The 17,242-nt window shown below is 42.8% G+C and overlaps 1 protein-coding gene across 1 annotated transcript in view; it reads right to left on the reverse strand.

Moving 5' to 3' along the window:
- Window positions 1–16,636, reverse strand: part of CHN2 (chimerin 2) — a 325,755-nt gene extending 309,119 nt beyond the window's left edge. Inside the window, exon 1 of the mRNA XM_061165454.1 lies at window positions 16,250–16,636. Within this exon, the coding sequence (XP_061021437.1) occupies window positions 16,250–16,298 (49 nt within the window). The 5' untranslated portion in view covers window positions 16,299–16,636. The remainder of the gene's footprint in view (window positions 1–16,249) is intronic.
- Between the last annotated feature and the right edge of the window lie 606 nt (window positions 16,637–17,242).

Consider the following 17,242-nt stretch of genomic DNA (forward strand, 5'->3'; position numbering starts at 1 on the left):
ACATTATTTTTGAATGAATGGCTCAGAACCACAAAATGTTTCAAATCAGAAAACACTAACAAGTGAAAACAATGCATCAGTACAAGCTGTCAGCCACCTTAACTTGGAAGGGAAGTAGATATATATTTTTTCAGGGGAGGAATATTATTATAGAATGGATAGATTCACTAACTGGGTTCTCAACTAGACTATAATTAAGTCCTTTGCCTGGGAAAGGCCAGGTTTCTTAGGACCCTCAGTATTTCTGGGCGGCTTTGGAGATTTCAAGGGCTGAGGACATTCATGACATACCTATGTCAGACACTCTGGGTTCCTCCAGCCTCCTTCACAAAACCCTGTTCCGTCCAGGTGTCCTCACTTTTTCAGGAGAGGCTGTTCCAGTAGGGGTCATGACTGGACTGAGTGCACCATGAAATCCTGTTCTTGCAAGTGATTGGCTCATATGAGAGCATGTGACACAACTGTGACCAATGAGACAAGGGAAAGTCTGCTGTTGGGAGGGATGCTTCTGAGACAGGTGTTTTCACTTTCCATCAAGCCAGTAGGAAGAGAGTACCCTTTTTCTCTTTCTAAATGTGATGCCAGGGACTGTTGCTGTCATCCTGACACCGAAAGGAGAGTGAGGCTGAGGACAAAGCCCATCCACCTAGAGGGAGAGCCCACAGAACTGCAGAGAGGCAGACTCAGTCAGATGTTACAGTGTATACTACCCCTACCTCCCACTTCTTTGGAGGTTTTCTGCAGAAGCATCCTAGTCCATGCAATACTCGTACCCTGGAATGGTCTAGTCAGGAAGTGAGGAGGTGTGAATGCATTAGGCATGTTGGTGTCAGCATGAGAAAGGTCACATGCATGGCATGTCCCAGGGACAGTGTGTCTTTTGTTAGAGAAAGCTTGGCCGGTGATATTAGCAAGTTGGAGGACCAAGGTATAAACGCACACCTGGGGTGAGAGATGAAGGCAGCTGCAGAGGCCAGTGCAAGGCACATATGTTGCCCACATTGTTGCAGGGTACCCAGGGCAGCCAAATTTCCCTGAGGGGAGGACACAGAATAACAAATCCACTATAGCCCACACCCACTTCCTCCTCTGGGTGCCAAGAAAATACTGCAAAAGACCTTAAAAGAAAGAAGTAAGGAAGACTTAGTTTTGGGATTTGCTTTGCCTCTGCACTCTCATGAATGGGTATTTATTTGAATTTCGTGTGGGGACCCACCTGAGCTGTCCCTTGGGGAGAAGAAAGAGGACAGGCCACGAAGGAGAACCAGTTGTCCTATACACTCATACATGCCTTTGGAGAGTGAAGCCTGCCAATCAAAGTGGCCACCCAGGGGCTCCTCTCCCCAAAGACACCAGTCTCTATCCCCACAAGCTCCCCACCAGATCTTCCTCTAACTGATGGGAAGTCTATCTTGCTCTAGGAGTCTCTAAACTTGGGTGAAAAGGAGGATTTCTACAACAACCTGGCACTCAAACCCAGCAGGACTTTTTAAAATGCTCACTGATTGGATTCACTGTATTGAACTACATGTGGTTCTAGAAAATTTCATATTCGTAATACTCATATTTTAGAGCAGATCGGATTGAAGGCGTTTTTTTACTTGTTCAGTGTGGAAGTAAGCACTGTGAGACAATCTGAGACAGCTGAACCTGTGTAATATTTCAGTCTTCCTAACACAGTATTTACAGTACTGTGATCTGACATGATCAAAGGGTGTCAGCTCTTTGATTAGAAACAAAAAAGGGCCAACAGGTGACACCCTTGGAAACACTGGCACAGGCATCATCTGATGCGGCATGGGAGAGAGGAACAGCAGCTCCACCGCACTGGTACACTCAGCAGCACCCCCTCACAGAGGGAATGTGGGAAACTTGGTTCCCCGACGACCCGCGTTTCAATTGGAGGGCATAAGAGTTGTGCCCTGCGCTTGAAAAGCTGCATAAAAATCCAATTAACTAGTCATGAGAAATGCATTAATTGCTTTGTCCACCATCAGCAGAGACCTGCTGCTGTTCCTCATTTTTCAGCCAGAGGAGAAAGGACACCATGGTCTCCAGGGGGCACAGAGGAAGAAGGCATCTCTGGAGCAGGCAGAGCTGACCCTGCGAACCAGCCACAGAGAACACAATTCTGTAGAACTTTCTCAGATCGAAGACTGGCAGCAGAAAAAGATGAGTGTGCAAATGAAAATGGGAAGAGGAGGGCTATCTCCGTGTGTTGTTGAAGATATCAGTAAATAGGGAGTGAACGTTTCCTATCCTATCTGGGAGTGACTCGATATTTAAGTTTTTTATGGTCTTTACACCCTATCTTGCCTACTCTATTCATTTTCTGGCCTTTTCAAAATGATGGGTTTATTGAGATATAATTCATTTACCCTATAATCCACCTCTTTAAAAGTGTACAATTTAGTGACTTTTCGTGCAATCACACACAGGTGCAACCATTATCACAATCAATTTTAGAACAACTTCATTACCCCGCAAAGAAACCCATACCCATCAGCAGTCGCTCTGGTTCTCCTCCAATCCCCATGCCCAGCCAAAGGAAATAATGAATCGACTTTCTGTCTCTATGATTTGCCTATTCTGGAGATTTCACATAAGTGGAATCATATGATACACACGATTAAAACAATTTTTTAATTTATTTAATTTTGGCTGTGCTGGGTTGTCACTGCTGGTGCAGACTCTTCTCTAGTTGTGGTGAGCAGGAGCTACTCTCTAGCTGCAGTGGGTGGGGGCTACTCTCTAGCTGCAGTGTGCAGGCCTCTCACTGTGTGTTGGCTTCTCTTTTTAAGGAGTATAGACTCTAGGGTGCAGGCTTCAATGGTTACGGCACGTGGGCTCAGTAACTTGCAGCTCCCAGGCTCTGGAGCACAGGCTCAATAGTTGTGGTGCAGGGGCTTAGCTTAGCTGCTCCTCAGCATGTGGGATCTTCCCAGATCAGGGATCTAGCCTATGTCTCCTATATTGGCAGGCAGAGTCTTTACTGCTGAGCTGCCAGGCAAGCCCAATATGTGGTCTTTTGTAGCTCGATTCTTTCACTTAGTATAATATTATCACGGTTCACTTTTGTTGTAACATGTATATTTCATTCTTTAAAAAAATTTCTTTGTAGCTCTCCCTGCTGAACTCAAGCTTCACTACTTATGTTCCTTGAATGTTCACTATTCAGTCCTGAAAAGTGCTTGTGAAATACAAATCAAGTTTAAAAAGAAGTCCTGGTTCAGAAAAGTCCATGTAATTTTGCTAGACATCTCCTATTGCAACTAAATGAAAATATATTAACACTTTAAAAAATACTAATTTTCTAAAAATCATTAAAGGCATGCAGCTAATGTGAAACTATGATGAAATTTATATCACTTACAGAGCTGATTTACATACAAGAGATAAAGGAGGGACTATAGCAGCATCCCTTTGATAGACTTGGGACACTGACATATTCATTTACTCAATAACTACTTATCGAGTGCCTAAGTGTATGTGTGTGTACTCAGTCGCTCAGCCTACTGCATGCCAGACACTGTTCTAGACACTGGGGATAGATTGAACAGAACAGACAAAAAAATCTGCCATCATGGAGCATGTATTTTAGTGATATGGAGTAAGACAATTTAAAGGAAGAAAATGAAGGGAATAAAAAGCAGGAAATTCAAAGTAGTGGTTACTTTGGAGGGAGGGAATGAAAGAAGACAGAGGAGGGAAGGGAGAAGAGCACCAGGAGGATGCAGGGAATAAAATGTTCCTAAAGTTGAGTGGTAGTTTTTTGTTGTTTTTTTTTTTAATGAGAGTTACCGTTGTTGTGCTTTGTAACTTGCATGTCTGTTACAGATATTCATTTGCATATACTGATTATTACATCAAATTTTATCTGAGCCACTCCTCTGGACTGGAAAGTATAAACAGTGGCATGCCTTTGAATAAGAGATTTGTCCGGGCTAATTTAAAATGTCTATGGGAATATGGGATGCACAGTGGAGTCTGACCTGAGTGGAGAAATTCTAAACTTGTGGGATTACACTGCCTTTTGAAGAGAGCAAGATAATATATTTAGAAGAGATTTTTCCAGTTATATTAGATGATGGTGAATTCTGGGTGATCACTTATCACACAGGAAAGCAATCAATGGAGAATCTATTAGAATGGGAACTTCAAGAGACCAGAGATTTTTATGTTTTGTTCACAAATTTTTAGTTTTTAAGTTTCTTTCACAGGCATGTTCCCATTTGATTCTACAACAAGTATTATTAGCCCATTTTATGGATGAGAAAGTGGAAACTCAAGTTAGCACTAATTGGTGCTATTGTTTGGCCATCGGTGCTAGTGTTTGGGCTCAATCTTCACCTTCACGGCACATGATATAGGACACAGCACCCTTGAAGTTCAGGATTTACATGAACCCACATTTATTTACGAAGTCAAGAATAGATATTAGAAATAAGTCTCAGAGAGTTACATTTAAAGCAATAAAAAGAAATACAAGTCCACTCTGGGAACAGAAAATGGGTGGAACTCATTACTATAAGAAGAGGCACAAGCTAAAACTACATATGCTCTCAGGAACATGTTTACATGAATTCCTAAATGACAGATTTACACTCAGCTATTTATGAAAAATAGGATAGCTCCAGGGCATTTCTTCCCTGAAAGACTGCTGTACATTTTTACAAAATACCCCTTACTGTTATTTCTGGGGTTAGAATACAGAACCAAATAAGTATTATGGCAATTATCATGTTCTTATGACAAATTACATTGTCTAGTTCCAAATCATGTCTTCCGCTCATAATTCCCAAGGATTTGTTGTGGTTATGCTCCTAATCTGAATCTGATATTATTTCAAAAGAGTTGACAAAGCCCCTGTCAACTGCTTTTCCCCCCAAAGAAGAACACACTCTTGATCTTTTTTTTTTTTTTTAAAAAAAGCATGTGGGTTAGTTTGCTTAAAACAAACATAGGGCTCTCGCATGGACAAAGTTCAACCCTCAGGCATATGAACATCACATGTAAACAAAACCCTCTGTGCCCAGGTCACTGACAGTACCTTCAACCCTAGATATTGATCACAAGGGAGATAACCAGAGGACACTTGGCTTGAATTAACCAGGCCCCCAACAAGAACCTTACAAGCTCACAAAACTTTCTGAAGGAGTCATCATAAGGTTCTCTTTGCATCAGAAAGTCAGCAAAAGAGTATTATTTACCCAATAAACATAGTTTTATGATCTCACTTCTGCAGGGACACTGTCAAACAAAATGGCTCATTTTTCTGTAATAAAATGAATTTGAATGAACAACTTAAATCAATATTAGGCAGCCAAATTATATGTATTAATATTCGCACATCATTAGCCAAATCCCAAGTGAATTGTTTCATTACTAAAGGTAATGCTAGGTTTGACTTTTCATTTCCATGGATATTAATCTATATATTTGGTTGAAAATAACTTTTGTTTGAAACCCAATCTACTTCTGCTTTCTGTTATACACACACACACACACACACACATACAGACATATATCATTATGTATGTGTTTGTATATATACACACATGCATACTCATGGCAAGAAGCTTCAGGTCAAGACAAAATGTGTTCCTTGTTCTCTCAGTTTCTCTTTTCAACTTCACAGCTTTCTCTGGAAAGAGGGGTACACATAAAACTCACAAATAAATATGTAAAGTCTAGAATCATAGTGAAGCAAAATCCAAAAATAAAAAATAAAGCACAAAACCTATATAAACAAGAATTGGATGAAAATCTCAACCTGTCCCTCTCAATAGCATTTCATTTCAAAAAATCACTGTTCAGACCCAGAAAAATGAAGGGCACCTTTCAATGTCTGAGACTAAACCAAAATAGGGTGTTGAGAATCAGGGTTGAACTGGACGTCAGGGGAGGTAGGGTATGTTTCTGGCCTGGAAAGTGGACAGGATGGCAACTGTGAGAGCCTCTGATCAGTCAATCAGCAGGTTTTATATGGTAGATTCTGTGACAAAGGCTAGAACATTCCCACTGAAGTTGTCCAGACCAGTACTGTCTGGTTGAAATATAATATTAGCCACATATGTATATTTTTAAATATCTTTAAATATCCTGGCAGCTACATGAAACATTTTCAATAAACAGGTAGAATTAATTTTTTAAAATAAATTTTCTTTAACCCAATATCCAAAAATGTTATCGTTTCAACAAATATAATCAATATAACAAAGTTATTCATAAGACATCTTACCTTTGCTTTGTTTTGTAAACTGTTCAATTCTGATGTGTATTTTACTTTGCAGAGCATCTCAGACTAGCCACATTTCAAGGGATAAATAGCCCAGGTGGCTGCCATATTGGATACTGCACATCTAGGTGGAGAAATCAATCCCTTAGAGGTAGCGTTGCAGCCCTCACCCTCTAGTAGATACCTTAGATTTACCCTCAAAACCATGCTCCCTGCTTCATGCTTACTTGCTGTCCCCTAATTGATCTCACTCAGGTTTACTCTTGAGAAGCAAAATTATTTAAGAAAAAGCACTTTACTTTACATTATTAGAGTGGCATTATGTGAAATAACTAGAAAGGGCTAGGTTTCCTTTTCTTGAAGAAGACAGTGCTCAGCCAGGACTGAGGGTAAAGAGGGCAGTGATGGGACATGATGAAATCTAGATACTGGGCTTCTGATGAGAAAAGAACTACATAAGGTTATTACCCAAGTGATTCTGTGATTCATACTGCCCAAAATTTGTGATCTGAGTTATGTCAATAAAGAATAAGCCATGCATGCACCTGCCTCTGGCTAGTATGGTTTCTGAATCTAGTGGCTGAATCTCAATATCCACCTCTTTCTTGACAGTTGTTTGACATTTTAAAGATAACCCTCCACCTTTCCATTTTTTTGTTGAACTTGAAGATGGTAACAGAAGTTCAAGAAGGAGGGCAGTTTCCTTTCCGTAGGAGCTGTCATGTTCCTGCATCTTATTTGCATACATTTCCCCCCAGTTAAAATAAATTCCAGAAGCTAACTTTATTTTCTAAAAATCAATGTGTTTAAAAAAAAAACAAAAAACAATGTGTTTTCTTTGCCCTGTATGGGCCTTTTGCAGAAGCAAACTACTTCTAGGCAAATGGTTTACTGTGGGTCAGGTTGGTAGAAAATCTCCTTTAAATAGCATATCTTAAATAGGCCACTAGCAACCTCAGTCCACACATTCACAGTTTTCCTATTTTCTTTATGATTTGGGTGAAGAAACACAATTATAAGATCCAAACTTCTGGATAAAGGCATTTTTTCCTCTTTGAGGACAAATTACAACTCACTGTGGGTTTCTTTCAAAAAGAAGTAGAGTTGCCATTAAGGAAACTACAGACCATTTTTTAAAAAAGCTTAAATCAAACTTCAGGACTAGTAAGGTTTACAAACATTTTAATTACTTTCCCCAACATCATATTCCATCTGTCATTCCACAATTTGCCTCAAAGTTATGAAAAAATTACTTTAAAAATTTTGCAAAATTAGTAAAATACAACCCAAGCAGCACAAGAAGCAAACACAAGAATGGAAGAACATTTCATCAAATTTTCTATCCCTAGCTAACTAATTTTACATTAGTAAGGTCCCTGTCTTAGAACTACTGACACTGCTCCCCAACAGAATCTATCTATATAACAGTGAAAACGTTCCATTTCTGCACGGTCTAATATGGTAGCCACTAGCCATATGTACTACTGAGCACTTGAAATGTGCCTAGGACAACTGGGGAACTGAATTTTTTAAAAAAATTCAAACAGCTATATGTGGTTAGTGGTTACCATATTGGACAGCATAGCTATACATAGTTAAAGCAGACACCAGACCACTTAAGTCTCTGCCTCTGTGGATACAACAGCCTTGAGTTCTAAGGACCATTTAAAATACAAAGCACTTGATGATTTCCTTTTTGAAAAAAATAATTAAATAGAATGGCCTTACAAAGTCAGATAAAAAAATGTCTGCGAGAAATTCTCTAAGGATATTACTACTCTTTAGGACGAGCCACTAAGAAGGATGGAGAATGAATGTTCTGGAAATATGGGTCCTTACTACAATTCAGCTCTACAACCAACTAGCCGAGTGGCACTGGGCAGGCAGTTCCTGGAGTTACTTAGACCCTGATTCTTCCTTATACAAATGCCAGAATCTTCTAAACAACCAAGGTCTGTCTTTGGTCCAAACCTACAATGAAATGTTAAATCAATCCAGCTCAGGGGGTAAAAAAAAAATTCTCAGGCAGAAATTGTGTGTGGTCTACCTGAACACCATCTGTAACTTCAGCTCCTTTATATGTTCACTTAAGATATAAACTAAGGAATAGATATTCTACTGCCTGATGATTCAGAATCTGGGAGCTTCACGAGATGATAACAGCACTTATATCCTCACACAAAAACAATGCTTCTGTAATGTCAGTGAAGAAAACCAACTGAATGCTAAGTAGCACTTTTCCTTTATTTGCCCCCCCCCTTTTTTCATTGAGAAAAATTCCAAACCTTTAGAAAAGTTGCAAAAATAGCACAATGAACACCTAATGTACCCTTCACCTTGCAAGACTATTCTCGAGTACAGATACAAGCCCAGTCTTCTAGGTGTTCGCTCTACAGAGTACTGACTTGGTAGCATCTCCCAGTTCATATTGCTCATGAGAATGAGCTTTGGTCAAACTGAGGTGACGGTCTGGATAACTACTGAGGACAACAAAATAAAGCATAAGAATATAACTGTATTTGCTCTGTCAACCATGACGTTAAACTCTAATGTCAGCAACTTTTGTGAACAGAGACAGAAACAAACCAGTTTCTCATGTTTCAAAAGGGAAGAGCACACTCTTTAAAACAAGCCAGACTTTGCTTCAATCCTGTTACCTCAAATGCAAGCTCTGAGCCCTCACTGAACCTATTTCTCGGTTTACAAAATGGGATATAACGTCTACCTCAGAGAAATATGTGAGATGATGTACACAGAACGACACATAGCAGCCACTCAGTCATGTCAGTTGCGTTTACAGTTTACTAAGTGTTTTCCCAAACAGTATCAGCAAAGACAACCCTGTGGGATAAATTCGTCAGATATCACTATTTCTGATTTACAGCCAAGAGAACTGGGGCTCAGAGTGTTAAGAGAAGGAGAGAGGAAAGAGAGATACTTGGCCTCTAACAAGCAGGCATGCTGACCAGGTCTGTGGAGGGGATGCTCTATCACCTCTGGGGACGCTCACCTCAACTCCAGGCAACAGGCTGTCACAACTGCAGTTTGCAGCAAGACATATAAGGCTCAGAGGAGCTAACTACACCAAAGGCCACATAGCTAGCTGGTTGGTTTGGTTAAATATCTGGTCAAAGTGCCTATGTAAAGGGTTTAGGAGCTTTGTAAAGGGCTCAAGAGCCTTGATTAATGGTTTAAGAGTCCTGGTAAAGGGTTTAACAGTTCTGACAGGATTTGAGAGCCTTGGTTAAGAGGGTAGGTGCCCCAGCTAAAGGTTTAAATATCCTGGTTTAAATGTCCAGAATCTTCTGATTCCACGTTTAGGGCTCTTCCTACAACATCTAATGAAGGTACATTTCAGAAGGTGGGATCTCTCTCCAGCTCAAGGGAGCAGATTGTTTCTCCAGACCTAGCAGTTCTGCCAGGCCAGTGGCATCCAGCCTCTTTCCTCGACAAAGCATTCTCCTCCACAGACCACCAGGGCAAGGGGTGACTGGTGGCCTACACGGTATGTGAGTAATATAGATCTCAATTCCAGGAATGTAACAATGTCCCCTCTGATCTGTGGTGATGATGACATTTTAAACAAGGTTAGTAATTGAGCACCTTTCTAGAGAATGTCTGTTGGAACTCAGACATTGGGTGATTAAAAATAACACTTGAAACTGCTAAGGTGATTCTGTGAATGGGCTGAAGCTGGGTGACATGGCTGACTGTTGAAGCAAGGCCATGCTATCATGAGGCCACACTGTAAAGACTATATATGAAGACTGGTCCCCACAAAGGTGTTCAACTTCGAGTAACTGAAGGAAGAGGCAGGTTATTTGCACAATCATCTGGTGAATGGCTCTTCCCCGGTACACACATTCCATCTTCAGTCTCAGACCCCAAGTGCCCTGGCAGAGCAGATTGTGTGTGGGTCCAGCACATTCCTACCTGGGTTTCCTCTAACCATGGAGACTTTAAACAAACCTCTGCATTCGTTAGTAACTTTGAGATACATGAGGAGTGAGCTCTGTCACAGCCCCGAAGCTGCATCACAGATGGACGCATCCATCTTGACCCTGTGACCAGAATCCATGTGAGAAAGAGCACAGCAGCTCCTTTCCCCACTGAGCAAGTGGAAAGAGAAGCAGCAAAGTGCTCGGAGGATTTGCGAACCATTAACAGGAAAGCAGACCAAAGGCAGGGTTTCTGAAACATCTCTAAATAGCAATTTGACCAACATAAAAACAGATGAGAAAAGAAAAAGGGAGAAAGAGAGAACAAAGAAGGGAGGAAGGGAGGGAAGCAGCCATTCATTTTGAAAATTCAATGACATATTTCAAGAGCCATGAAATGTGAATACATTCATAAAAGATAAATCATGGATGAGTGACAGCTGCGTGCCATTAATCTTAGGAATATCACTAGGTTCCTTTCGCTTTCTCTATATCTAACAATCTTGATCCTCTGGCCAAAAACTCTTCCCCAAACCATACCAATATGACACTGCTCATGCACAGGCTTTCCAGTCCCCAAGTCCGGTTATCTTCACCACTGTGTGAAATCAGGAGCCCTGCAGGGCAGCAGACGGCCCTCAGCAGGACAGACACTTGGCCAGGCCCCAGGGGCCAGTGCAAAGGACACACTGTCCAGTGAAACCCCGCATAGACTGGCCTTGGAAAATACTGGGGGTTTGCATCACCCCAAAGCTGACCCCCAAAGAGAAGGTCATTCAAAACTCTTCATGGGATTAGTGGGAGCAGGGGAGGCATCTGGCATTTTAGCAAAAGTTCACAGATCAGTGGGCCCTTGTCAAACACTGCGAACAAGCTGTTATGCCTGGGAAGAGCCACCTTTCCTCTCAAATTCTATGTTCATCTCAGGTACCACAAAGGACAGTGAGAATCTAGAAAGTTAAAATGAGGTGTGGAAAGGTCACCAGAAAAACAGCCAAGAAACAATAGCTTTCATCAGTAAATGATTTCTCTCAGGGGATTAATTCTCAGCTCTGCAATTTTGTCAAATTTGCAATGTTTTTGAAATTGCAATTTTTTGTGCACGATTTAAAATAAAAGTGATCAAATCCTCCTGCCGTTCTAGGTAATTGAGATTAAATCACCAGCAATTAACACTAAAACAAAGGTAAAGATATTTGGCTTACACATAATTGAATATTTCTGAAGTTTAAAGATGTAGAAGACTTTTCAATGTGAACTTCTCTGTTTCAACAAAGATATCCTACTTTGCAGTATTAGATCCATGGAGTTTCTAATTACACATATATAAGTCTTGGCAGCATGATTACAGTTCAGTTTTGCCTTCTGAATCTAGGAATGTGAAAGATTTGTATATGCCACTGGTTGTGAGTCGTCAGTAACAAGTAATGAAAATTCCTATTTATCATTTCTAGGATCAACACCAGTTTGACAGCAGAAAATGGCATTATTTCCTTGGCCCAAATTACTATTGTAAAGAATCTGGAAAAATAAATCCCTCAGTCCATTCAGGAATGTTCTTTTCCCAATTAAAGTTTCAAAGACTGCACATAACAGTGAGTTTTACTTTTTTCTATTAATATTTGCATTTTAATTTCAAAAGTCCCTGTCAATTTCATTTCTATAATCCAGTCCATTTATATTCTCAAAATCGTAACTTCTTATCCCAAGAATCCCTTTAATATTTAATTTTTTACCTTGCTCAGTTACTGAAAAGCATCTCGAAGTTTCTTTATCTATTACTTTACTTGAGTTGATTTTTCTTCTTCTTTTTTAAAATTTATTTATTTTTTAGTTAAAGGATAATTACTTTATAGAATTTTGTTGGTTTCTTCCAAACATCAACATGAATCAGTCATAGGTATACATACAGGGTCTCTGTAACAATCTAGAAGGGTGGGGTGGGGATGGAGATGGGATGGAGGTTCAAGAGGGAGGGAACATATGTATACCTATGGTTGATTTTTTTTTTCTTTAGTCTGTGAAATTATCCATTTGGTGATCACATAAGTAATACACAAAAAGTTCTTATTTCAATTATAAAAGCAAATCTGACTCATGATCATTAAGAAAAGTATTTTGCAAATCAACAATCGTTTATTTCAGAAAATATTCAAGTACCACAGGCTAGATTAAAAGCTTAAGGATAGGGATTCTGTGCACCGCCCCCCCAATTTAAAATAATAAAGGTAATCAAACTTTCCTGCCAATCTAGGTGATTGTGAAATTTAATTACCAGCAGTTATCACTAAAACAAAGGCAAAGCAATTTCTTTTATACATAATTAAATATTCCAGAAGCAAATTTCTAAAGAGTTCTCAGAAAATGTATTTAAAAATTAATTTTAACCTGATTATTTCAACTGATGTGTCCCAGCTGGTAATGTAGAATAAATGAGATGCTTAGGTGATGTGGTCCACCAATAGCAGGTAAGAACACATTTACAGGAAAATCAGATAACGTTAAGCTTAATATTGAGTAAACTGTTAGATTTTTACTCTTCACACAAAAATCCATCCAAACGTAAACCTCCCACAGCCATTCATCTAAGAGAAGTTTACCCATGGTATTCTATTCGAGTTCACCTCTCCATATGCTGGAGACCACAGAATCAACTGTCCCCTTCTTAGTGCTCAATTGCTCAAATATATCCTGAGGTGTGGAGAGCTGTACCATCAAACCCACTGCTACCTGAACAGAAAGAAATCCTCCCACAGCAGCAGCCTTGAGTGATCTGGCAGTTCCATGATTGAGGTTGTTGATGGGCCTATAAGCATAACTGTCCAGAGAAGAGGACCCACCAAAAAAAAACAGATGAATAGCCAATTAGGCTATGAACTTCCCTATCTCCAGGCCTTTGCCTAAGATCTTCCCTCTCCTTAAAAATGCCTTTCCTGCTGTTTTCTGAAAACATCCCACTCATCCTTCAAGGCCCAAGTCATAAGTCACCCCTGCTGACCCCTCACAACTGAGCAACTCGTCCCTGTACTCTCCTCCCCATAACTCATTTTCTCAAAATAGAAGATAGATTGTTGTTTGTCCATCTCTGCTGCTGGATGGCGAGGGAAAGGATCTTGATTCATCTTTCTATTCCAAACACTTTGGATTATGCCTGAAACCTAAAGAAACTTAGTAAATGCTTGTTTAATGGAGCTCAAACCTCAAGACCAAATTGAACACGCAATGCAAGAGGCAGATTTGATATGTGTTAGACTTACTTCTGTACTAAAGTCTGAGCCAGTGAAAGCTTTTATTTTTTCATTCCTCCAAGGAACAAACTATTCACACTGAGCATTCATTAAATGCCACACCCTGTGCTAAATGCTCTATGCACATTACCTCATTTAATCTCCACGACTTTCTTGTGAAAGAGTCCCTATTATTAGCATTAGATGAGGAAACTGAGGCTTGGAGGAGTTAAATAACACACCCCAACTTATCCACTGGTGGAGCCAAACTCAAGGACAATATCACAAAGCGTCAGAGCTAGAGGGCTATGTGTGTTAGTCGCTTAGTAGGGCCCGAATCTTTGCAGCTCCATGCACCATAGCCCGCCTGGCTTCTCTGTCCATGGAATTCTCCAGGCAAGAATACTGGAGTGGGTTTCCATTTCCTTCTCCAGGGGAATCTTCCTGACAAAGGACTGAACCTGTGTCTCCTCCACAGCAGGCAGATTGTCTACCATCTGAGGCACCAGGGAAGCTCTAAAGAATCCGTAAATTATTTTCCTCACTTAACCTCCTTGAAGCTGAGGCTGAGGCCAACCTGAGGCCTGGCACATAGTGGGTCCACCTACTATGGAAAAAACAGTGATTTATAGGCTGATGAAGTGCCCTCTTTTCTCAGACTCTGACCTTTGCCTGAGAACCCAGCTGCCATCACAAACAAGCTCTATTCTTTCCTGCCCAACACTTCTCACACGTGTGAATTGCTTGTGTTTTCTGAATTATTCATGATCCACATGATGGTAAGTGTGCTTAAAAACAGAATTCTGGTTCTCATATTTTTCAAGATGAAGTGCCTGATTAATTGATGAATTAGACAATATAAGCCCAAGGGCTAGGTTGATTCATACTGCCCACTTTTTGAATCTCAGCTTTCCTGTTATCTCTCAGTTTTCATTAGGATTTAAAACAGTGGTAACTAAGGCAAAAAATATAATAGACCCTTCACCCACATCTCTATCCTATCTACAAAGCAATTAACATCATCTAAAGCTTATACTGTGCTGCTTCAAACCCATGTATTCTTCCTAAGGCTGAGTTAGGTTTTTTCAATAAGGCTCCTTTAGCTTAAGGAGATATTTCATAAGATCTAAAAATTCAGATGCCACAGCACCTGTAATTTATACACCAGTAAATCATATGATAATACTGCCTTATTGTCCTTTCTCTTGTCTTCTTTCCCTTCATCACCACTCTCCCACCAGTTCATCTTCTTGTGGGCCATTTTCAAAGAGGGATAACCATATGCTAACCATAAGCCAACATCACTGCATTTTAAATTCCATGTTAGTCAACCAAAATGAATTGAAAAGCAGCATCAGTGGTTTGGGGGTACTAAAAATAAGCTGTAGCATTTGCTGAGTTCTCAGAATTAAAACCACAGGCGGTCAACTTGTTGCTGCTCTTAATAAGATATGACTGTTCTGCCCCATTGGCTGCTACTACCAGAAACTTTGACTACCTCGTACACATAACAACACTGTGCTTTTCATCAGTTGGTAATGATCAAGAAAGGAAGTGCTATTTCACTGGAACTAAAACCTGCCGAAAAAGATAATAGATGATTTTCAAGTAATCACCGTGTTCCATGTCACAACTGCACCTTAGTCAAATCACCTTGCATTTATGATTTAATTAGTCACACATCTAGAGATAGTGTTCCTTAATGCCTGGCTTGCTGTCCAATGCCTCCAATAGAATGTTTCTTTCTCAGAGTTTAATTTTTGGAGTAATAATTTAAAACGGACACACAATAGAAATTAATACAATATTGATATATTGAGCATTTCCATTAGGACTTCAAGACCTTCTTGACCCCTGAATACTGTAAACTACAGTAAATGTCTTGTCAGCTATCCCTTTAGGGTTTGTCATTAAAGTTTTCAATGACCAGAGCGGTAGAAGCATTCTACCTAATGCATCATCCTGATTAGAAACCTGTCATACTCAGAATCCAGAGCGTCTGCTTCTATTGATTCGTACTCCTTCAGATTCATTAGCGATTTCTTCTCTTCAATTAGACCCGCTGATCAACCACAGAAAAGCTGAAAGAAGCCCTTCCTTCGCTCAGCCACACTTGAAAGAAAAAAAAAAATGTATGCCTGGAAAGTAAAATTACCAAACGTATTCCAAGAGGCCACAGAGGAAAATCACTCACACACACACACACACACACTTGCACACTTGAAACTGGGCAAATGGTCAGAGGTTGGGCTTGACCACCGGTCCCTAACTTCAATCAGAACCAGACCTAAATTCAATCAGAATGACAGAATCCCTGTATTACCCATATCTCAAGCCCATACACCAAGCGTACGTCTCCACGGAGCTAATTTCTGAAACAAACAAAGAAAATGAAGTATGCGAAGAGCTAGGCTTTGCTCCCCCTTGCCTTGACTCTGGGCATCCAGTGGAGTGGGCACCGCAGAGCCAGAGGGTCGGGGCGCCCAGCGGCACCCTTACCTTCCCCGCCCCGCCAGCCCTGGTTCAGCGGCGCTGGAAGAAAGTGCGAGCACGCCCTGCTCGCCTCGCTTCTTGCCTGCGGCTCCACAAATCCCCCAAACCCCCACTTCTGCACACCAAGGGCGCCCCCGCTCTCCACCTCTGCGCTGTCAGACTCCAAGCGCGAAGGTGCTGTGGGCGCCCAAGGGTGCCGGCCAGCCAAACAAGTGTCACAGCGGCCGCCTGCCCTCACTCCGGGAGAGCGGGCAGAACGGCCACAGGTAGGCTCTCTCCATCCCAGAGTGCGGGGCGCGGGCGGGGGGCGAGAGACCCCGCGGGGCAGCCGCTCCCGGTGGGCTGAAACTCACCGGAGGACACCGAGGAGCCGGACAGGCTGGAGTTGCTGGACGCTGCCATCGCCGTGCGCCCCGCGCGACGCTTCTCGCTCAGCCCCGGAGCGGCCGCCGCCGCCGCTGCCCTGGCCCGGCCGCTCGCAGCCTCCGCGGCCCCCAGCCCATGGCAAAGTCCGGGGGACGCGCAGAAAGCACCAGCCTCCGGACTCTGCCTGCACTTCCTGCTCCGCCAGATGACGCGCTGCTGCCGCCGCTATTTATTTGTGGTTTCCGTCCCTCTCGGCGCCTTCGCACGCTGTTCTCCGGGTGTCGGGGGTAGGTGGGAGCGGAGGGAGACCGAGGGGCGGCCGGAGCGGACGAATCGGGCCTCCCGCGCAGCCCCAGCTGCGGTCCGCGCTCCCCAGCGCGCGGCTGGGACCCGGGCTCCCGGGCGGCCCCGAGTCCCTCCACCAGCTCCCCGCGGGCTCCCGCCTCCCCGGCGGCACTTCAAGCTGCCCGGGCAAAGGCAGCGGGAGACAGACAGACAGAGCGACCTCCCCCTTCTCCCTCCGCCCCAACTCCTCTCGCGCGCACACAAAGGAAGGAGAGGAGTCGCGGGAGCTCCGGGGCTGGCTCAGCGGCTGCGGGCTTGACAGCTCCCGCGACGGGGGCTGGAGGCGGCGGCTATGGACTGCTGGGCGGGGGGAGCGCTGGCCCGGGGAGCCGGACCCAGAGGTGCCAGAGAGGCCGCGGGGGGGCGCGGGGCCAGCGTGGCGGCCGTGCGCCGCGCTGCTCCAAGGGTTTGAGGGCGCCCCGACTGGGGCGTGGGGGGAAGGTGGTGGGTCGCGGCGCCCCCGGCCAGACTAAGGAGTAGCGAGACAGCCCAGGTGGGATGCAGAGGATGAAGGCGGGGTCACTAGGGACACGATGCCAGGCAGAAGGGGGCCTGGGATGCCAGAGAGGCTGGGGAGCGCTCCTTCCACTCCCCTCCAAATTGTCCTTTGTTGCTCTGGAGCCGAGGATCCCTGC

This window comes from Dama dama, chromosome 18 (genome assembly GCF_033118175.1).
Source record: "Dama dama isolate Ldn47 chromosome 18, ASM3311817v1, whole genome shotgun sequence".
Taxonomy (NCBI): Eukaryota; Metazoa; Chordata; class Mammalia; order Artiodactyla; family Cervidae; genus Dama; species Dama dama.